Below are 22,952 nucleotides of genomic sequence, written 5' to 3'. Positions count from 1 at the left end.
AGCCACCTCCTAGCGGATGTCCTGTTAATTGTGAAGCTCGAATATTTAAATTTAGCGAATTCCCCATTAAGGGAGTCCAAAGCTCATTCTCCAACCAGGTCAAGTCATAGGTTGCAATTATGAAACACGGTGTAGTTTCACTGCCGATTTTGTTAGATAAATAAGTGTGGTAATAACTCTACCTGCAAACTCAGTGGATCTCGCCGTTTAGACTAGTCGCTCTCCTTGTTGCTGTACTCTGCTGGTCAGTATATACTGGGGGTACCTCACATTGCTGAGTTCAACATATCTGGGCTGCTGTGTCTGGGGAGGCGCTGTTTCACTGAACCGCTGCACCGTGTCCCAGCGGATGGCCGTAGCGTCCACCTCCCGCGGCGAGTCCTTACTTTTCACGGGCAACCTCTCGGAAAACCCTCTGGTCAACTGGGCCAAGCTCTTGGCGTTCTCCAGTTCCTCCGGAGGGAGCTCGATGTTGCCCGTGCACCAGAAGAGCCACCAGACCAAGCTGAAGAAGACGATGATCGAGCCGCTGTAAACGAGACAGTCCCCAAAGCCCCTACCACCCACCTGCACATTAGCAAAAATGCCAACTAAAAGTAAGGAAAGCCCTCCCACGTCCAAGCTAATGGCCATCCAGAAGAAAGCAGGACACCTTCCAATACCTTTCAGCACCATCGCCTTTTGCCTGCAGCCCAGCTACATTCACACCCTTTCCAAAACAAATTTGGGAGAAGTGCAAATTGTCCCATTAACTGTTTGTGCTGGGTATAGTGGCTTCCCGTGACGTAAATCCTGTCTTATTTGGTTAGGGAGACGTGGGCTAAATGTTTTCAAAATTAAAGATAATACTTTGAGAAATTTATTTTTTAAATGATGGTTTCAAACTGAAATACATAAAACTTCACTGGAGCAGCAGTTTCTTGATAATAAGTCTGAAACAGTTCTTTTGACCATTTCATTTTTGTGGGGGTGTTAAAATGACTTAGTAGGTTAGTCTGTTTGTGTAGTGTGAACATTTATAGAAAATGCATCCACACCAAGATCACTATCAATCCAAAAATTAAATCAATCCTTAAATCCCCAAACTTGCTTCACATGTCTTTAACAAACTGAATTCACACCAATTCAAAATGAGGCATAGCTTATTCCAGAAGTTGGTTTTCAGGAATATCTTAAAAGAGAGAATTCTCCACTTTATGTTCCAGGTAGCTGGAGACTGATTAAAATACCCAGTCCTAAGGAAGTGAGAATTGGAGGAATACCAATATCTTGGATGATATTAGGGCGAGAGGAAACAGGAGATGGGAGAGATTTGAAAACATGGATCAGACTTTTAAAGCAGAGAGGTTACTGAATGCACAGTTGATGTAGGTCAGGGAGCACAGTGGTAATGGTTAACGAACCAGACCAGATGAGAGTGAGGATAAAGGCAGCTGTGATTTGGATTGCCTTAAATTCCTGCCCAGCCAGGAATATTTTGCAATTGATGTTAAGTTTAGGATTGGATCAAAGCTCCAGCAACAAGTGAGCTGATGTAGTGGAAGAGTTGAGTGATTTTATAGAGGTGATCCTAGTGATGGGGCATATATCCAGGTAGATACCCTTCCAAGGGGCCAACATTACGGCAATGTTGTAAACAGTCTAGTCTTGGCCCAAACATCGACAAAGAAAGAGAATAGGAACTCTTGATGGCTTGGGGAATGCTTTCTGTCAAAAGCTAAAAGCAACAGCTAAATTATAATATCCCCATGGATTTTTCTTATAGGAAAAGTGTAGGCCATTCAGACCCTCAAGCCTGTTCCACCATTGAATGAGCTCGTTAGCTGATTTGTGACTTAACTGCATGTAACTACCTCTGATCCATATTCCCTAATGCCTTTGCCTAATAGCAAAAATCTGTCTCAGAATTAAAGTTAACAATCAACAGGATCTTGATCAGATGGGCTGATGGGCCGTGGGGTGGCAGATGGAGTTTAATTTAGGTAAACGCGAGGTGCTGCATTTTGGAAAGGCAAATCATGGCAGGACTTATACACTTAGTGATAAGGTTCTGGGGAGCATCACTGAGCAAAGAGTTCCTTGAAAGTGGAGTCGCAGGTAGACCAGATAGTGAAGAAGGTGTTTAGTATGCTTGCCTTTGTTGGTCAGTGCATTGAATTAGGAGGGGATGTTGTGGTTGTATAGGACATTGATTAGGCCACTTTTGGAATACTGTGTTCAATTTTGGTCTCCCTGCAATAGAAAGGATATTGTTAAACTTGAAAAGGTTTATAAAGGATGTTGCTAGGTTTGGTGGGTTTGAACTACAGGCAGAGGCTGAATTGGTTGGGATTATTTTCCCTGGACTGTCAGAGGCTGAGGAGCGACCTTATAGAGGTTTATAAAATCATGGGAAGCATGGATAGGGTAAATAGCCAAGGCCTTTTTCTCACAGTAAGGGAGTCCAAAACTAGAGGGCATAGGTTTAAAGTGAGAGAGGACATATTTAAAAGGGACCTAAGGGGCAATGTTTTCACGCAGAGGGTGGTCTGTGTATGGAATAATCTGCTGGAGGAGGTTGTGGAGGCTGGTAGAGTTACACCATTTAAAAGATATCTGGATAGGTACAGTACGTGAATAGGAAGGGTTTAAAGGGATATGGGCCAAATGCTGTTAAATGGGACTAGATTAATGTATGATATCTGGTTGGCATGGACAATTTGGACTGAAGGGCCTGTTTCTGTGCTGTACCGTTCTATGACTCTATGATTCTAATTGATCTAGCATTCACTGCTGTTTGTGGAAGAAAGTTTCATGCCTCTATGACCCTTTGTGTTAAAAAGTGCTTCCTAATATTTCTTCTAAATGGTCTGGCTCTAATTTTTACTCAAAGCTCTGTAGTTGGAGAATCTCCAATCAACAAATAGTTTATCTTTATCAACCTTGTCCTTTCCTGTTTTTATCTTGAAGAATTTGATCAGATCACTCCTTAATCTTCTAAATTCTACAGGAAGCCTAATTTGTATAATCTCTCCTAATAACTTCTGAAGTCCAGGTATCATTCTTATAAACTTAAATATTGTACCCCTTTCAAGGCCAATGAATCCTTCCTAAGGGTTAGTGCCCAGATCTGCTCAGAATACTCCAAGTCTGGTGTGATCAGGGTTTTGTATAACTGTAGCATCTTTATGCTCCAGTCCTCTAGACATAAAGACCAGCATTCCATTAGCCGCCTTGATTATTTTCTGCACTTATGTGGCATTTTAAAGATCTATGCACCTGTATCCCCAAGACGCTTTCCATCGTATTTAACTGCATATTATCTGGAAAGAACCTTTATCTATCCGTTTTGAATCCAAAATTGACAATTTCACTTATATTGAAATCCATCTGTCACAGTTTTGTCCATCCACTTTGTCTATCACTATCCCTTTGCAATTTTATGCTATCATCTATAATGGCTGCAAGGCTGCCAAATATTGAGACATCAGCAAATTTGGATAAAAAACTTTTCATGCCATTATCCAATTTATTAATAAATCAGTGAGTAATTGAGACCCTCACACAAATCCTTACAGGACCCCAATTCTTCTTGCAATGCTGTCCATTTGCAACAGTTCGAAAGCAATCACCACAAATGGTCAGTGAGTGCATTTGAAAATTGTAGCAGCATATGGACACATCAGACAGCAATTTTCTTCAATTTTAATTCTACTTTAAAAGGTTGATGTGCTAAAAGGACATGGAACACTCCGAACAGGGCTAACATTTGGCTAAAACATCAGGTAATGATTTGGAAGCATCAAGCTTGATTTTTGGAAGTCTCTAGTTTGAAATCATTGTTGAAGCAAAGGTTTTGAAAAAAATAGAACAAATGTTAAAGTATTGAACTAATGAGAGTAGGTTAAAAGTCTGCCCCCAATGGATTGTGCAAATTATCATCCAAACTCCAGAATCAATGTCAATGCTACTTTTTAAAGTATTGTCCCAAATATAACAAGTAGCACTCATCCCACAACATATTTTTTAAAAAAATCTGCGTGGGGAAATTACTTTTGAATTTGTTTTGACAGGAAACCCCTCTGTTTGTTATGGTATGATTCAGCTGACAATATGTCACTTGAATTTAAAAGAAAAAAAATCAGTTATGGGATGTTGGCATCACAAGCTGGCTAGCATTTACATCCTTGAACTGAATGGCTTGCTAGACCATTTCAGACAATATGAGGGTTAATCGCATTGCTGTGGATCTAGTGTCACATGTAGGCCAGACCAGGTAAGGATGACCGATTTCCCTCCCCGAAGAATATTGGTGAGCCGCATGGATTTTTCTTGACAATTGACAATATTTTCATGTCACTGGTAAATTCTTAATTGTGTTTTTTTTTAAATTCAAATTCTACCATGGCAGGATTTGAAGCCAGGTCCCCAGAGCATTAGCTGAATTTTCCATTAAATATTCTAGCAGTAATACCATAGGGCCATTGCTTCCCATCTGACTGCTGCTAGTTAATACTGTTCCACACCAAATGGTTTGAACAGAAAATACACAGGCAAATTTTGCCAGGCACAATTTCAGCTTGCTCAGTCTGTATTTGCTATAAATGGGAGTCACCAAAATCAAACAGTCATACAGCCCTGATTGCTGAACTGGACAGCCCATTTGCTGTGATATTGATCATCTTTTTCCAGAGACAAATCAAGCCAAATATTAACATTCCTATATTATGAAGGTTACAAACTAATTTGGGGGGAATAAGTTTACATAAATACACAACAGGTTAAATTAACTGGGCTCCATGGAATGATTGTTTTATTCCCAGGTTGATAATAATAATCTGCCAACGTGATTTCACCGTATGACTCGTTTGTACAGTGATCATCAGGGGAAGTGAGTTTTATACTACTCAATACAAGTTGTATTCTACAGATTGGATTTACCCACAGCCATGTGGAATGTTTCAAGTTGCTGTGATTTCTTCCAGTATACTGCCTTAGGTTTCTCCATGATATCTGGATGAGATCAGAATGATGACTTATCCGAAATCATGCTGTCCAATTAATGCCAGCATCTGTTTGGATTAAGTGAAACACAAGATTGTTGGTACAACAAGGAAAATGGTGCAAGTTGTTTAATATATTTTTGTTTCTCTTTCAACTTTCTACATACAATGGAAAGGCTAGGCATCTGTCAGTACTATTCAGTACCTTAGCATTTGGAGTGTCTGTTGTAGTGACCCAAATTGTGTGATGATGCAAAGGACTTCCTGGACTCTTGGTGCAGTTTGTTGACAAATCCATCAATTAGGTGATCATTCATGCTTTGGCATGATACAATAGCTTGATATAGTACTTAGGGCTAAAGGAGCAAGGAGAATAAGGAGCAAGCAGGTACAGTTGGATAGTCAACCATGGCTGTACTGAAAGAGAAGCAGGCTTGAAGGACCAAATGGCCTAGCCCTGTTCCTAATTTCTATGAAAATACATTAGTAAACCAACCTCTAGACATCACTCAGTCATCATCTACTGCAACTCAAGTTAGATTATCAGTAAGTGATTTGGATGAAAAGCACAATATAAATTATAATTGAAATAGATGGTGCTTTGCAAGAACTAAACTGTCTCAAATTATGGAGCTGAAACTGAGCGTACAATGATGTCCTTAGTATTCGGCCTCAGGCATTGTAATCTATCAAGTATGCAGAGTCTGTCATTAGTTCCTTTTGAATGTCTGTACTTTATCAAATATAACTATGGCACAATGCTACATGAAACTTCCACAGTACTTTATGTGCATACTTCATCAATGCTATCCATCCATTTGGGATCTGTACAGACTGCCTGCTGATTCACATAACCAATTTACCTTAATGTGATATTGATGTCTTTTCTAGGAGACAATTCAAGCTAAAATGTAACATCGGTATTATGAAAGAAATTTATGATTGGGGGTAGTACATGTATAGTACTTAACCTTTGGTTATGTAACACCACATTGGATCTGTATTCTCAAACATGATGCTCTGTAAGCTTATTCTATATATACTGTCTTCAATCACCTTCAAAAATGAAACTTTAAAGCAATGTGCACTATTCTATTGCACACATAAATATTTTACAATTCTAATGGAAATGAAAAGAAAGTCAAGTATATTTCCTTTGTACTAAGTCAATATTTAATAGCCCATTTGAAAAAATTGAGTTCTTTCTGAAATTTATTAAACAACCAAATGTTTGCAGGAAGTTCCATCTGAGAGCTAAGACTATTTATACACTTGTCCTGATGAGTCACAGATTTCAACAAATTTGCTTTATAGCCAGGAAACAATTTAAAAAAAAAAAGTCTTAATTGCCACAGCATGTAATATTTGGTCATATTCCCTTATAATGTGTATGGATTGAGTCATAAGCTGTTCAGTTACTTTGTCATTTCTCTACTAAGATAAATTACCCACTGTATCGTTTCTTATGGAGTTTAATGTTAGTTTCCTTTTTTTTCAATTTTGCTATCTTCTGGTTCTGTGGTTTCCATGTATTATATATTATTTCATCCTAGGGGACAGAAAGTATTTTTGTAATCCTGAATTCTATTCCATAACAAATGGTAAAGAGATACACAAGAGCGTTATAGAGTGAGCCTACCACTGTCATCCCCTCCATCTCAGTGGGAAATGTCTTGCTATATCTTTTGCAGCCCCAAACTCAAGGTTTTGTTGTAATATGGGCATTGCTGACTGAGGAATAGTGGCTACAGATATAATTCACTTAATACATTAATTGGGCCTTGCATTTGCTCCAGTTAATTCTGTTCATACTTCAAAGTAATCTTTCTTGCTGCTTTGTTTCCCTTCGTCTCATCTGAAGCTATTAATTTATATTTTGGTAGCATTGTACAGACAACGGACTCTTTCTAGTACGTCTCACATGAGCAGTCTCCAATTATTTGCTTAGACAGTAAATGTTCGGATGCTATTTTACTGCAGATTTAACTGTATTGGTACATTTTTCATTGATGGGTAATTGGATTAAGATCAATAGTGGTATTCTGGCTTTATTTTGGTTTTCCTGAGTCTGTGGTGAGATCCATTTTTTATTTTTATTTGTTCATGGGATGTGGGTATCACTGATTAGGCCATATTTATTGCGCATTCCTAACTCCATTTGAGAACGTGGTGGTGAGCTCCTTCTTGAACTGCTCAGTCCTTGGGTCTATACCTGTTGGGCAGTGCTGTAAAGAATGAAGGCCTCGGACTTTGGTCCAACGACAATGAAGAAATGATGATATGGTTTCAAGTCAGGATGATGAGTGACCTGCAATGGAACTTACAGGTGGTGCTATTCCCAAGTATTTGCAGAACTTTTCCATCGTGGTGGTAGAGATCATAGGTTTGGAAAATGCTGTCCAAGGAGTCTTAGTAAGTTGTTGTAGTGCTAGGTGTTAAACACTGCTGCCAGGGTGCATTGTTGGTGAAGGACATGTGTGTTGCAAGTGATGGATGAGGTGCCAATCACTTCAGTTGCTTTGTCCTAGATGACACTATATTACTGGAGTGTCATTGGAGCCATGCCCATCCAGGCAAGTGGAGAGTATTCCTTCATGTTTGACTTGTGCCTTGAAGTAGTATTGGGAATACAGTAGGTGAATTATTCATTGCAGAATTCCAAGTCTTTTATCTGCTTTTGTAGCTGCAGTATTTATATAGCCAGTTCAGTTTTTCATTAATGGTCAGCCAGCAGAAAGTTGACGATGAGTGAATTCAGTGATGGGAATTGAGTGTCAAGGGGAGAGGTTAGATTCTCTCATTTTGAAAATAGTCATTGTCAGGCACTTGTGTGGCACGATTGGTTTCTCGCCACTTATCAGTCCAAACCTGGATATTTTCCAGGTCTTACCGCATATTATAGTGTGCCATTACATCTTGACTGGGATCAATTAGATCAATCCATTAACAAAAAATCTAAACTAATGGCCTGCAAGTAAGTTTTCCGATGGCTCTCACACAGGGAATAAAACACCTGGCACTAAAAGCAGATGATTACACTAGAAACACTGTGCAGGAGCCTCATTGTTGATACAGACCTACTTTTACGATACTCAGAATGCAATCAAGCTCTACATTTCAGGCAGGAATTTATGTATGAAAGTAGCTTAAGAAACAATTCAGTACCAAAACTATAAGATAATTGTATTGCTTATAGGAACTACATTTCTATAAGTATGTAGGTTAGCTCATTGAGCTGGAGGATTTGTTTTCAGATGTTTCATCACCATACTAGGTAACATCATCAGGGAGATTCTCCGGTGAAGCGCTGGTGGTATGTCCCGCCTCTCTATTTATAGGTCTTTGTTTCTTAAGGTGAGTGATGTCATTTTTGGTTCTTCTTTTCAAGGACAGGTCGATATGATCTAAATTGATGTGTTTATTGATGGAGTTCTGGTTAGAATGGCATCGATTTAGATCCTATGTATCTTCCTTTGAAAAAAAAAGAAATGGCATCACCCACCTTAAGAAACCAAGACCAATAGAAAGGTGGGACATGCCACCTACGCTTCACCAGAAACTCTCACTGATGATATTACCTAGTACAGTAATGAAACATCTGAAAACAAACCTTCAGGCTCAGTGAACTCATATATTTATCAACCTGAGCTACAAATCTTCTCAAAAATCGCTAATTACATTTCTATGTTTAGATTCAAGAATATAATGTAAAATGAGTCTTGGTTTTCTATGGAAACCTAATATTAATGCAAAAACAAATGCCAGAGAAACTCAGCAGCATCTGTGGACAGAGAAACAGAGTTAACATTTTAAGTCTGGTACGACCTGCTGAGTTTCTCCAGCACATTGTTTTCATTTTTGACTTTCAGCATCAGCAAATTTTTTTTTAGTTTTTATTGAAGTCATATTGCTCCTGAGTGGCTACAGGTAAAATCACTAGAAAAAGTTAAAAGAAAAAGATGTTCTTCTGACATTGACGGAAAGGTAGATTAATATCTCAGCACAAACCGTTCCAGGGCAATAAGGTGTAGACTCCTGATTTCAGTTTTTCATGTTGTAAGTTCTCAATTTCTGCTCACTATTTCAATGCGGTGATGCTGTGGGTAGATATTGATTGCCTTGTGATGGAGAGAGAAGGTAAAATCTGCAGCAGGTTTTAGATCCTAAGATGAAAAATGATAGAGAGTGAGTGTTATTCCAGGTGATGCACACTTTTTGCCCACTGGCCCTTGCATCGGCATCCTGCTTAGATTCTTAGCTGACGCATGGGTGTGTTATACAATAAAACTAAAAGTGAATAATTGGCAAAAAATATCCAGAACCGTTTAAATATTCCTCTCAACTTGCTTACATTTATTCAAAACAGTTTGTTAATTCCTTCCAAATGAAAGAATTCCTAAAAGTACCTGTGGAAATCACAGACGAAATTACAAATTCAAACTTACACCGTGTTTAAACAGAAAGATGGACTAAGTTGGTCAATTTAATTCTACTTTCAATTATTTTTAATTAACTTTTTATTTCTTAGTTAAGTGTTATTGAATTTCAGGACAAAGAAATGCATTTGAGTTGTATCTATTTTCATATAAGAAGTGAAAGATCGTGATGATTTTTGTGAAATTTATCTGACAATGGATCCGTGAAATACTGTAGAATATATTTTTATGTTAGAGGCAATATATAAATGAATTTTATTGTTGGAAGATGCCTCATATGGATCTGTTTGTGATTTGTTAGAGATTAACATTAAGGTAGTCTTGTGCAATGTTCAATAATTTTTCTATTTGAAAACTAAGAGAATTACACTGTCAATTTTTAACAGTAGCTGCTACACCAAACACGATCATTTACAAATCTCATTAAAAATCCACTCAATATAACAAGTCAACTTGAAATATGCTTGGACAAACAAATTGTACTGCAAGTATTTAAAGTAAGGGTTAACACTTTACTGTGCGCAAATAATTTCCAGTGCAGCAAGGCAGATAATTAGTGATTAAGTGCAATATTTAGCTTGATGCATGTTTTACTCTCTTGCAAAGACACCCAAAATTATGCACCACATGAAAACATGCATATTTTCTATCATGCCTCCTGTTGATTCATTGGTTTATATCCATGACAGTACTTACAAATAACTTTACATCACAATTGATAACGTTTTACTGACACAGTTAATTTCATGACTTCAGAAATGGTTTGCGACATACTGGACAGCTTGTTAGATTGGCTGATGCATTCATTAGTCTGTTGCTTAAAACAGCGTAATGCTCGGAACTGGGTAGCTCTGAGAAGCCATAAAATTAAATTATTTGATAAAATTCCATCAGGTAGAAATGTTGACAAAAAATACACCATTGAAAAAAGTAATTCATTTTCTTCAATGATCATCAAGCTAATGAAATTCATTAAATGTTACATTGTGACTTTATTCCAGATCTTTCACAGTATCTACTCTTCCATTAAAAAGTAATTGTTGGCGAGAATGCACTTTGGGATATCCTTGGTTCATAAAAGGTGCATCACAAATGCATGTCTTTCTTTCTCTCTCTCTCACCAGTTTCACTGATGCTAAGGAATAAATGAGGAGAGCTTTTCATACATCTCCTTTTAACTTCCACAAGCCCAAGTAAACATGAATTACAGTGAGAAATCCACTCATAGAAACAGTCAGTTTAACAATCAGCTTCTCTGTAGTGTAGTTCTATCTCACAAGTTAAAGAATGATGGTGGTTTGTGGTTCCTTAAATACCTTGACATAGACTTTTTTCTTTGTTTTTCTTTGAGGATAGGGAGCCAGACTAATCCAAATATGAGAAACATCATCCCAATGGAGAGAAAAGCAGGCCCCAGCACGTTGCATGTTTTCTTTGTGATCTGCCCAAAATACAAACCAGTCATTATGGACCCCAAAAAGAAAAAAGCCCCTCCAACTGACATGACAATAATAGGTTTGTGATAGGTTTCCCAGGCAGTCCGTGGCTCTGATGTCCAAATGGATACACTTCTGGAACTGCTGTAGTAGGTGCTTTCTGTATGGTTGGTCAGCAGATCTTTGGACTCAGAGCATAATCGCATGCCCAGATCAATGTTCTCAGTTGAACTTGTCTTCATCACTGGATCTGAATGGGTGCCAACTTATCTGTGTTTAAACAAATAAATACATTATTGAAAATAAGCACTAACTAAATTGGCAGAAGCAAAAATTAAGCTATTTTCATTGTTTTAATGATCACCGAACCCAAAAATTCATTAAATGTCTGACTGTGACTTTAATTCAGGTGTACCATATTCCTTTGATATAAGTTCCTCCTGTTGATATATTTCCAAATGTCTAGAAATTTTTCAAACATTTAAAAGCAGAAATATAGATTTATAAAGTATACCAGCATCAATGCTCACTGGCAGTGTCATTCGAATAGGATGCTAAAATAACCCTCCTCAAAACAGGAACAAGTGAACTGAGCAGCTTTTCAAAACATAATGGATAAACAAATCAATAGGCACAGCCTGGCAAGTTTGTTTAACTAAATTACATTATACAAACACAGTTGAAAAAAAAACTTTGAATTCAAGCCTGGATGAAGCAAATAAGAACTGCAGGGAGCTGCAATCATCTCATCAATTTCTACTGAGGCAGAAGATGAATATGAAAAATGGCTCCAACACAGTTTAGTTTTTGCTTTAGGGGGTTCTATTTTTATAAGCTGGCATATAGTTCTTTTTGTGAAAAGTTATGTTATAAAAACTGGAGGTTAGATTTACTATTAGACATCCAGTCTCTAATGAATGGCTGCTGATGTGATCCGGGAATAATATTTACACAAAAGAGATCAGAGAAGCAGTTAAATAATCTCAATGCAATGTTGTCAGCGAGTATATCATGGGCATTACAATGCAGAGGAAGTTAATAAATGTGTGTGAATCTCACTTTGAATTAATATATACTTAAACATTTTGCCTATGACATTGTAACCTTTGCTAGTCTTATTCCACTCATCTCACAGTTCAATAATGCTCAGTGAGTTGGTTCATAAGAGCTTTGCCTTTTTTGATCAATGACCGGAAATTTAATCTTGATACGATTTATTATTCTGTCTGCAATATAAAGAACAGGAATGTGACTTTGGAAAGAGATGACTGCCACAGTCCATTCATATCTGGAGCCCACTTTTAAATCTAGGTCATAGTGAAAAGATGAAAGGCTGACTATGAAAGGTCATAAGGATTGAACATGAAATGAATACAGCTGGTAGTAACCCACTTCTTCACGCTGTGAGTTTACTCTGCGAAAATGCCTGTAATTTTGCATTAAGCTGAAAGCCTGAACTCAAGGTATCAGGAAACTAAATGGCTAGGAAGGGAAAAAGTCAAAATGATTCTTTATGAAGTTATCTCCTGGGACCGGCTGTCGGCTGGGGCAGCGTAAAGGGAATATCACTCCTTGGGCTAAAAAATTGACTACATTCATTTGTGGGTACAGGAATTGAGACGTGAGATTAATCTGATCCAGGTGATGCAGGTAATATGTATTATCTGTGTTGCATGTTCACCACTGATTGTGCTATGCCATTTAATTTGTAAAACTCTGCTCACTGTCTACACAAATAACAGGAGACCCAGATTCATGCTTAGCTGCAAGATTTACTGGTACCCTGCAATACCTAAAGGCAGCCTGCTTCTCAAAAGGATGGTGCAATTAAACTGCAACAACTTGGTGAAATTTTTTGTGAACATCTTTGAAAGGAGGCAGAAGACTGAAAAGATTGCCAGTGAAGAACCAGGTCAGGGAGGGGGCTGTCAAGTTCTCTGTTTCAGCACTGGAAGCCATAGTCCTGGAGGTCAAGTTGAGGAGAAAGTTGATGTTACTGCAGGGGGCCCAGACGTCCTTCAGGGGTGAATAGGAATAGGTAGTCAGCGAGGTGAATTCTGGGAGTCTAACCCAGGGAACCTGGCTGCATTGTCACAGAAACATCACCGATCCTACCCAAATCATCAAAATCAGTGAATGAATCTTTCAATGGCATCTTGTATCCACCAGATCTGCAATCTCCCAAGCTGCTTATCACTCAGTAAACTAGATAAGGACTTAAATTTACTGTTTATGTGCTTTATCTCATTCTCTCACATCCACCAATGCTGTAAGCCTCTCAGTCACATCCTATATACTTTATACACTTCTAGCAGAAAAAAAGAGTTATGTTAAACTTGTCTAGAACCTTAGGTAGATCTCTTGAGAGATCTGCTGACAATTTTAAAAAAAATAGAGGGACAGGAGTAGGTAAATGGAAGACTTATAATGATGGTATCAAAACAATAACATTATACTTATTAGGAAAGTTAGATCAGGATGGGACTCTCTTGACCAGGAAAGAAAATTGAGATGATCAATGTATTTAAGATTATGAAGAGGTTTAGCAGATTAAACGTAGGAAAGTTGGTGGAGAGAACTAAACTGAGGAAGACAAATGCAATATAGTCATGAACAAATCAAACTGGAGCAATGTCTTCACCCAGGGGATGGTTAATTTCACTTCCACAATGTAGAAGTTGAGGAGAGTCATATTTAGGGTGACGCTGTATAAACTTATGAGGCAGAAAGATGTAAATGGTTAAGATGATAGAATTAAATGAAGCAGGTTTGGAGGAAACGTCTGTGGAGTATTGGCCAGTTGGTCAAATGACTTGGACATTTTATGTAATTGAATGAACTGAAATAGTTCTGCTTCTTGTCACACACAGGCAGTGTGATACTGTGTTTTAACAGGATTTACGTCATCATGTTAGGCAATGAAGAAGGATATATCAAACACAGTGATGAAAATAATTCTTCCTTAATATCACAAATTAGCACTCAGATGAAAAGAAGCTTTTGGCACAGGGCTTGATAAATTGTCAAATACTGTAATAAGCATTGACAGTATTATTTCATGGTAATTGAGTTTAGATTGGCACATGGTGAATTTGCAATGATTATATCACAATCAATAATCCTAAGTGATGTTGCCATCATGAATCAAATATTTTAGCATCAAAAGTCTATGCAATATGTGACAGTAGCAAAACAAGCAGATCAACAACAGAATAAAACTGTTAACAGTTATAGCACAACTTATAACCTAAAGGAAAATGTTTGGAATGATTTCAGGGACAGGGATAAAGTTTATGAAATGCTGGTTTAAGATTCCATATAGACTCTTCGATACAAACAAGGATAGTTACTATTTCTTGCATAACACATCCAGTGTCTGTTTTTGGTCATTTAATAATAGAAATTTTATGTCTGGCAATTTAAAAAAAAAATACTGCATCTAATAAGTTCTAATCAATACACATTAGCATTCTTCTAGAAGATGCTGCAGAATTAGGGAATTGGTTACCACTTCACTGTACACGAGACTCACTATTGCAGAAGTGTCATTTTTAATCAGATGATTGCAATACTCATGGTTAGCACAGAAAGCTGTGAAATTTAACATGAAATGTCAAGCAGACCTGGGTAAAATGATTATTATATTTTAATAACGGTTTTTAAAACTATGTACATTTAGGCTAATTTCTTATTTCTAAGCAGGTCTCATTAATTACAAATCTTTGACAGGGAATTTTTTTTACAAAATGAGATAATTAAAAGCCCACACTCTCTTAGAGCTGTGGTTGAGAAGGCTGCACTTGACTGCCAAAGTTTGCACTCCTACCAAGGGTACACATATTGTTGTCCTGCATAATCCCATATATAGATAATGATGCTGAACTGCATTCTCTATGATTCTAACCTTGTATAATTAATACAAATTCTATTCTTGAACTATGATGTTTGATATCCCAGATGATGACCATGTGTCTTTTTAATAGGTTGTCATTGATAGATTTCAGTCTGTTCTGATCATAACTTTGGCCTTTACTCTGATGGGGAGAACTCGCTTCAAACACTGCAATTAGTTGAACAAAAAGAAACACCTCCTTCGACAGGATCACGCAGATTCACAACTTCTACTGCCCACAAAGACAAGGGCTGCAGTTGAATACCACTATTAACAAAATCCACTCCAAGTCACACATCAACCTGATTTAGAAATATATTGCTACTCCTTTACAGTTGTTCGGTCAAAAACCTGGAAATTCCTCCCTAACAGCACTGTGGGTCTACCTACACCTTACTGTTGGCAGACATTCACCAAGGCTCACTATCACTTCTCCAGCTCAATTAGGATTGCGCAATAAATGCTAACAAAGCCAATGACATCCATGCCCCTTGACCAAATAAAAAAAAAGTCGTTCTTTACAAAATCTTTACAAGCATGCTTTGATCTTGACAATTTAGATCTCTAATTAACATTTTTTTTCATATCCACTAAATATTTGGTATTTCTCCAATGGTTTCATTTTCAAAACAGAAGTGTAAGTACAAAACTGAATGAAACCTGAAAATGTGAACTCACACATTACAAACTAGAAATGCAGGCACTGACAGATGGGTGGGGTCATTGCGCAAACAACTGATCTGGAGAGCTTAGAACAAGGTGTAAGCCTCATTAGTAATGAACTATTAAAAGTTTAAGGTGCGTTAAGAGATCAGTGATTTACACAGACCATCAGGACAGTCCTGAACATTGTCAATATAACTAAATTTCTATTTGGGGAGTCAGATTGGCAGATGTTTAGAACATCAGTTGTACATATCTAAAAATCTAAAAACAAATTCAAGAACCATGGAAAAATGAACACACTGAATCCAGGTGGATTGAAGGTGCTTTTTAAATGCAAGTTGCTGTGGATGCAAGTTCTTTTATAATGGATAGGCTTTTTCAAATTTTTAAAGATAAATTAACACTTTCTTTCTCCAAAAAAACTCAAAATATTTTCAGGTGCTACATAGAGACACAGTTTGCTGGATGGCTGGTTTGTGATGTATAGTGACTCCAACATCTTGGGTTCAATTCCTGCACTGGCCGAGGTAATCATGAGAGTCCCAACTTCTCAATCCCACTCTCACCTGAGGCGTGGTGACCCTCAGGTTAAACCCACCACCAGTCATCTCTCTCGCTCTCTCTCTCCCTGTCTCAAATAAGAAAGTAATCTCATGGTTCTCTGGGACTATGGTGACTTTATAAAAAGAAAAGTGTTGGCCCTATTAGGTCGAGCAAAACCTCAAAGCTGTCAATGGACTGAAGTTTGCAGGATTGACATGAAATATGCTCATACTGAATGAAACTTGAAAATGCAAACTCAGACTATACAAAGTAGTATTCAAGCATTGACAGGTGGGTGGGTTCACAGAGCAAACAGTAGAGTTTGGAGAGCTTATAGTGGCACAGTATGCTGCCTCACAATGCCAGGGACCTGAGTTTGATTCCAGTCTTGGGTGAAATGTATTGCTGAGCAAGTTTAGAATTTAACCTTAAAACCAAAAATCCAGTAAAAATTATGCACTCGGACAATGTTACATCTGCATTCAATTCTGTTAAAGTTGAATCATATGAGCAGTTACACTGCATTGATTCAGAGCTCTCTCTATTTTACAAAACCTAGATTTATAAATTTATATACTGATGGCAACAAGAGCATTGAATCTATTCCAATGAGTATTTTGTAACTTTTTAAAAAATATGACATACAGGCTCCTTCAGGTTGGATGCAGAGCAAGGTGTAGATTATCAAACTGTCCAAAGCTATATAAGCATTGTACATTATAAATGAAATATTTTTGGAAGCAGGCATAACGTTTTTACCGTAAGCCTATACTTTAACCACATCAATTTGAATAATCTCTTAGCGTTCATTAGTATGTGAGACCACACTATTACCAATGATTCTGCATGTTGAAAATATAAAGTGCAAGCTCAACTCACGATGGTTGAAATTTTGTTCCGTAGAAAGTAATTCCATCTCCCCGCCTTACCACTATCTGAGTCTAAAATAGACTGTTAATAATCTTGGTATTCTATTGGACTCTGAACTCAGCTTCTAAGCCATATCTTCTCCATTACCAAGAGCCCTTACTTTTACCTCTTTACTGTCACTCATTTCCATCTCTGTCTCAGCTCATTTGCTGATCAGTCCACATCTGTTCACTTCAGATATCCAATGCTGTCCAGCTGGCCTACCTACTGCCTCTAAAATTTACATTTCAATCTTTGCTGCCCATATCCCACTTTGTACTAAGACCCATTCCCCATCATGTCTGTGACTTGCATTAGCTCTCAGTCTAACAACGCCCCAAGTTTGAAATTCTGATCTTCAAATTCAAGTCCTCCACAAACACGTTTATCCCTGCCTCTGTAACTTCCTCAAACTCCACGACTCTCCAAGGTGTCTTCATTCCTCTCCGTCTGGTCTGATTGGCGTCCCTGATTGATTTCACTTCACCACTGGCTGCACTATCAGCAATCCAGGCCACAAGCTCTACACTTCTCCACATCTATCTCCTCTTCGAAGACTCCCCTTACACCCCCATCTCTTTGGCTGCCTGTCCAAATATTTCTTGAGGTGCCATCATGCCAAGTTCTGCTTACATGAAGCATCCCCGGGACACTAAGAAGGTAAAATCCTCATAGTCCTGCTTCTTACATTAGAGAGATGACTTGTGGTCATTTAACCTGAGGGTCACCAGACCTCAAGCAAGTGGACAGATTGCAAAGATAATGGTAACAGCCTCTGTGGGAATTGTGCAGTTGTCATCACTAGTTGTCCAGCCAACTAAACTGACTGACCTTGGAACACATTGAAGATAGCGAATAAATGCAATGTATTGTTGGTTTGTGGCCAATGTACCTCTGCTTTAAACCAATGCTCCCTTCCTAAGTAGGAATTGATTGGGGGTGGTTGGGTAAGAGATTTCGACATAGCCCGTTTGCTGGCTTCCTAAAGACCAGCCATGGATTTACTCTGCCGAATTCTCCCAATTGACTCATACCAGTCTACTTTCCTAGCTTGCTTGGAGATTATTTCCTTGTGGAGTTGTTGTGCTAGTTTTGGGCGCAGCTAACAGTCTGCAGGAGGCACCAAGCCCTTTTTGCCTTCAGAGTGATAATTGCATTGGGCTGCTGTTCCAGCACAGGCTCCATCCACCACCGCATCGCCCTCGATCTGAACGCCTGGAAATCCACCCCACCCCCCCGGACAAATGCTGAAGATCAGTGTCCGCACAATTCACCAGCCGTCCGCTCGGCCCGTCGTGTCCACGGCTATTGTTTCTGGCCGTCTCATCCTGACAGATCAGCCCTGATTGATCACTGGGGGACCTCAGCCAGATATCACCCACATGTCAGTCTATTCAGTCACCCCCTCCCTCCACCTTCTCAACCTCTGAGCCCGTCCTTGGCAAAATTGGAGCGATACCTGACACTCGGGAAAGATTTTGGGCAACTCGCAATCAGCTCCTAACTTGGCCTCAAATTCTAAGTATTTGGGGGGAGGGGAAAGTTGAAGGGCAGTTGGAGTCTCGTTTCAGACTCGCATTATCCCTTCCAGCGCCAGCCTGTGTTTCTACACAGTGGCGACTTTTGCCTGAAAGTATGGGATTAACATACCGTGCGCGGTTTCTGGGGGAGAAATAGGAAATTGAACGACCGTACTCCACTATTTCACACACACACAAACTATACTTTCCGTCTCTAACTCCTCAGGTCCTTGCCCTCACCGATGACTGTCGTTGCTATTTTCCATCGCCTTCTGATTACTTACCCACATCAGCCTCACAGGAGATACTCACTTTGATCTCCTGTCTGTTTCTCCCTCTCTCTCTCTAACGACCGGTCTTTGAAATGCCCCGCCAAGTAAATGGACTAATGCTGTGCTGTAAGGTCTGGCACAGGAGGAAGCATAGCTCAGTGCTGAACAGCCACGGATGCTTCATAATCTGAGCATGGACAGGGAGGTCCTTTCCACAGGGCGGATAAACTGAATGACATCATCGATGGGCTCGGCTCAGGTTAGAAACTGCAGCTTTTGGAGGGAGTTCATGTCATGCTTGCAGTATTTAAGTTTCCAGCACATTGGAGGGAGATGGCTCACATCATTTCATAGAATCGCGGAATCCCTACAGTGGGGAAGCAGGCCATTCAGCCCATCAAGTCCACATCGACCCTCCAAAGAGCATCCCACCCAGACCCAAGCCTCTCCCCGCTATCCTAACCCTAACCCATGGCTAAAGTTGGTGTCTGTTTGGTTCCTTACTGCTCTGCAGCTGCTGCACAGGCATAACATTAATGGAAACTGTTATACATTTGAAATTCTTTGCATTCATCCCTGTGTTGAGATGCTGGTTTAAGGGAATAAGAAATTCCTTCTGCCCGCACCTCCAGCTTTATTCAGGATCATAAACACCTGTCTTACTGCACTTCCCCAACAGCACTCAAGGAGACATCAAGGAGAAAGTGTTTGCTCAATTATCTACCTTCATCTGGAATGTTCCTGCTCTTTGCTGGTGCCCAGTGGCTCACTTGCTAAGGCACCTTCCAAAATGGTGATCTCCATCATCTAGAAGGGTAAGGGCAGCAGATGCATGGGAATATCACTAACTACAAGCTCCCCCCTCTCCCCCCCCCCCCCCCCCCCACCTCCCAATCCAAGCTACAAACCATCCTGACTTGGAATCATATGATGTTACTTTTCTGATGCAGGATTAAAATGCTGGAACTCCCTGTCTGTCTGTGTGCCTACACCACATGGGGAATATTGGATCAGCCATGATCCTATTGAATGGCAGAGCAGGTTGAAGGGCCAAACAGCCTACTCCTGTTCCTATGTCTTAGTTTATTATGGACGGCAGAGGTTTTAGAATGTCACCCCCTTCTCCACAACAATTAGAGATTGGTAATAAATGCTGGCCTAGCCAGTGATGTTCACAGCACATGACCAAATAAACTAAAATAACGTATGAAAGGGCCAAACCTTGATATAAAAAGATACAAATCATTTGCTCTATTTGTTTATAAACACAATACATTGAAGAAAACTATTAAAGATTTATTACAATACTTATTTGTAACCCTGCCACAATAGAAGTGTTGTGCTACTTTCAAACCTTATCCTTTACTCATCTAAACAAGCTTTGCTGATTATTCTTGAAGAGGTCAAATATAAGCAAAACACTACAGATGCTGGACATCTAAAACAAACACAGAAAATGCTGGAGAAACTTAACAGGTCTTCAGCATCTCTGAGGAGAGAAACCGAGTTGATAGTTTGAGTCTGATATGACTCTTCTTCACAAAAGGTAATGCTGAAGAACTTTGGCAGCTGGCCACTGCAGTGCCTATTTTATAGCTCGGCAGCAAGTTGAGATGTACCTGTACAAAGCCACAGTCTGACTTACCCATAACATGGTACAGGTACTAAACTTAGACTTTGTTAAAAAATTTTTTTAAAAAAGCGTAAGTATTGGACAAAGTTTGTAGGCCTGGTAGTCTCTTTGAGAAAGAAAGAGTTATATTTTAAGATTAGATTATTTACAGTATGGAAATAGGCCCTTCGGCCCAATATGTCCACATCAACCCTCCAAAGAGTAACCCACCCAGACCCAATCCCCTGCCCTATATTTACCCCTGACTACAGGCAATTTAGCCTGGCCAATTCACCTAACCTGCACATCTTTGGATTGTGGGAGGAAACCCATGCAAGACACAGGGAGAATGTTCAAACTCCACACAGACAGTCACCCGAGGTAGGGAATCAAACCTGGGTGCCTGGTGCTGTGAGGCAGCTGTGCTAACCACAGCCACCGTGCTGGCCCTTTTTTTCTATATATTAAAGAAAGTCTTCTGATCTATTGGACCCATACTGGACTCAAAATGTTAACTCTTGTTTTTCTTTCCACAGATGCTGCTAGACTGGCTGATTTTCTCCACATTGTCTGTTTTTATTTTCAGATCATCAGCATCCATAGTCCTTTGCTTCAATTTTGGAGTTTGTAAGAATGTTTAATACAACAAATGAAAATCTCAGACTATGCTTTCTAGTACAGATCTGACCATTTTGGATGGGTTGAGCTTTTTGTTATAAATTTGTTGATTGACAAATGGACCAATTAGAAGTTTGATTTGTGGTTCTTGGTCATTAAGCCTCAGAAAAAAAAACTGAGGGGTCATCATTTTAAAAAGGCATCTCTGGATATCAGTGAGTGTATGTCTGTGCAATGTTCCATTCTCTGTGGTCAGAACATGGTTTGAAGGTAACAACATTGGGTGGGTTTGCCAAACCTGCATCTCTCTTAGCAAATGCTATTAACTGTACCAAATGTAAACCACTAAGTGTGTGACAAATGGTGTTTTGCAAATTAACTTCACGTTTGACAATGATTGTTAATACTTGAACCCTGCTTGTTACTAATAGCAGAATAACTGTTCGGTATAACTCCCCATTGAGGATTAAAATGAATGCATTATAGAACTAGCTTTTCAAGAGGAAAAGCCTTTCACTCGAGGATTTAGGGATAGAGTGGGTAATGGGATAGACTGGATTACTCTTTGAAACTCAATGAGTTGATCAGTTTCCTTCTTTGTTGTAAATGTGCCTGTTTGCTGTGAGCAATAACAACAGGATTGAGGGCCTACTTAAATTATTATCTCATTGCACCCTTGTTATTCACTTATGAGGTGATCTTGCTTCATAAGTTGATGGTATTCTCTGCTTCCAGAATGCAGTTATTTTCTCTTCCTTTCCATTTCTGCATCCTCATGGTTTAATGCATTTCTGACATGGCTCTTAGTTATACTAGAAAGACACTTCTTTGGCTGTAAAGTGCTTTGGGACATACTGCTGCTGTGAAAGCCACGATATAATTGCCATTTTTTTCATACTTTGAATATGAAATGATAGTTCAATTATATTTTGTGGGATGAAGTAGTGATTCCTATTTGGGGAGAAAAGATTTTGTCTGTTTCTGGGTCTTATGAAATGATATGCCTTGTCCTTGTAAATTGTGAGTACAATTTCACTGCACAGCTTAACTGAAGCAATCTGTCTATATGTGATTTTCCAGTTTTAAGCTTATCTTCCAAAATAGATGATTTATGAGAAATTAATTATCTTCACATTGATTATCTTTTATACAAATATAGGTTCGAACAGCATTTTTACAGAGCAAGTTACACACCCATTGTGTAGAATTATTCTCAATAGTTTTTAAGGATTTATTGTGAGAGTACTTAGTTTCAAAGGAAATAATGAGTATTTCCCCCATACCTGTATTTTATTAATTCGGATGAGCATTGCTCAACTTCAGTATTATTTCTTTGGAAATTATTACTCAAAAGGGATCCATCAAAGGTAAATTTCTCCGTGTGCAATTATTGCAGTGATAAACTGTTGGACGTATTTATTTATGACAGGGCAGTGAGTCAGTGTTTCTGGAATCATTGAGCAGAGTTCCAGCATCTGCTGCTCCTTGTTTTATTATCTTCAACCCTTGCAGCATTTGAGTTCTCTCTACAAATTGTGCAGAGCTACACTCAGAGAGTGTGATGAACATTGGGAATAGAATTGTGATTTGAAATGCACTGCTTGAAAGGATGGTGGATTTGTAACTTTCAAAAGGGGGACAAATGTATTAAATACAATTTGCAGCACAGAAGAAGGACATTAGGAAGCATATGTAAGGTATAGACAGGAGAGATCGAGTGAATCCTTAGAAGAGTATAAAGGAAGTAGGAGTATACTTAAGAGGGAAATCAGCAGTGCAAAAAGGGGACATGAGATAGTTTGGCAAATAGAATTAAGGAGAATCCAAAGAGTTTTTACAAATACATTAAGGACAAAAGGGTAACTAGGGAGAGAATAGGGCCCCTCAAAGATCAGCAAGGCAGCCTTTGTGTGGAGTCGCAGAAAATGGGGGAGATACTAAATGGTATTTTACATCAGTATTTACTGTGGAAAAGGATATGGAAGATATGGACTGTAGGGAAATAGATGGTGACATCTTGCAAAATGTCCATATTACAGAGGAGGAAGTGCTGGATGTCTTGAAAC

General features: G+C 38.9%; 1 protein-coding gene and 1 long non-coding RNA gene across 2 annotated transcripts; both read right to left on the bottom strand.

Annotated features, from left to right (window-relative positions):
* Positions 1-207: 207 nt before the first annotated feature.
* LOC122562343 (transmembrane protein 238-like) lies at positions 208-675 on the bottom strand. Its single transcript, XM_043715220.1, has one exon. It carries the CDS (start codon positions 673-675, stop codon positions 208-210), a length of 468 nt encoding a protein of 155 aa, XP_043571155.1.
* A 4,292-nt stretch (positions 676-4,967) lies between these two features.
* LOC122562037 lies at positions 4,968-10,815 on the bottom strand. The gene is made up of 3 exons (XR_006315192.1): positions 10,735-10,815; positions 8,991-9,145; positions 4,968-5,051 (listed from the first exon to the last, which is right to left on the bottom strand). It is a non-coding gene; the product is annotated as an uncharacterized LOC122562037 (long non-coding RNA).
* Positions 10,816-22,952: the final 12,137 nt, after the last annotated feature.

Source organism: Chiloscyllium plagiosum, chromosome 24, assembly GCF_004010195.1.
Source record: "Chiloscyllium plagiosum isolate BGI_BamShark_2017 chromosome 24, ASM401019v2, whole genome shotgun sequence".
NCBI classification, from domain to species: domain Eukaryota; kingdom Metazoa; phylum Chordata; class Chondrichthyes; order Orectolobiformes; family Hemiscylliidae; genus Chiloscyllium; species Chiloscyllium plagiosum.
Note: the sequence above shows the minus strand (reverse complement) of the source record. Positions and strands in the feature narration are given on the sequence as shown.

Excerpts from the sequence above, each read along its gene's own strand:
- LOC122562343 (XM_043715220.1), bottom strand. The coding sequence starts at position 675 with ATGGTGCTGAAAGGTATTGGAAGGTGTCCTGCTTTCTTCTGGATGGCC.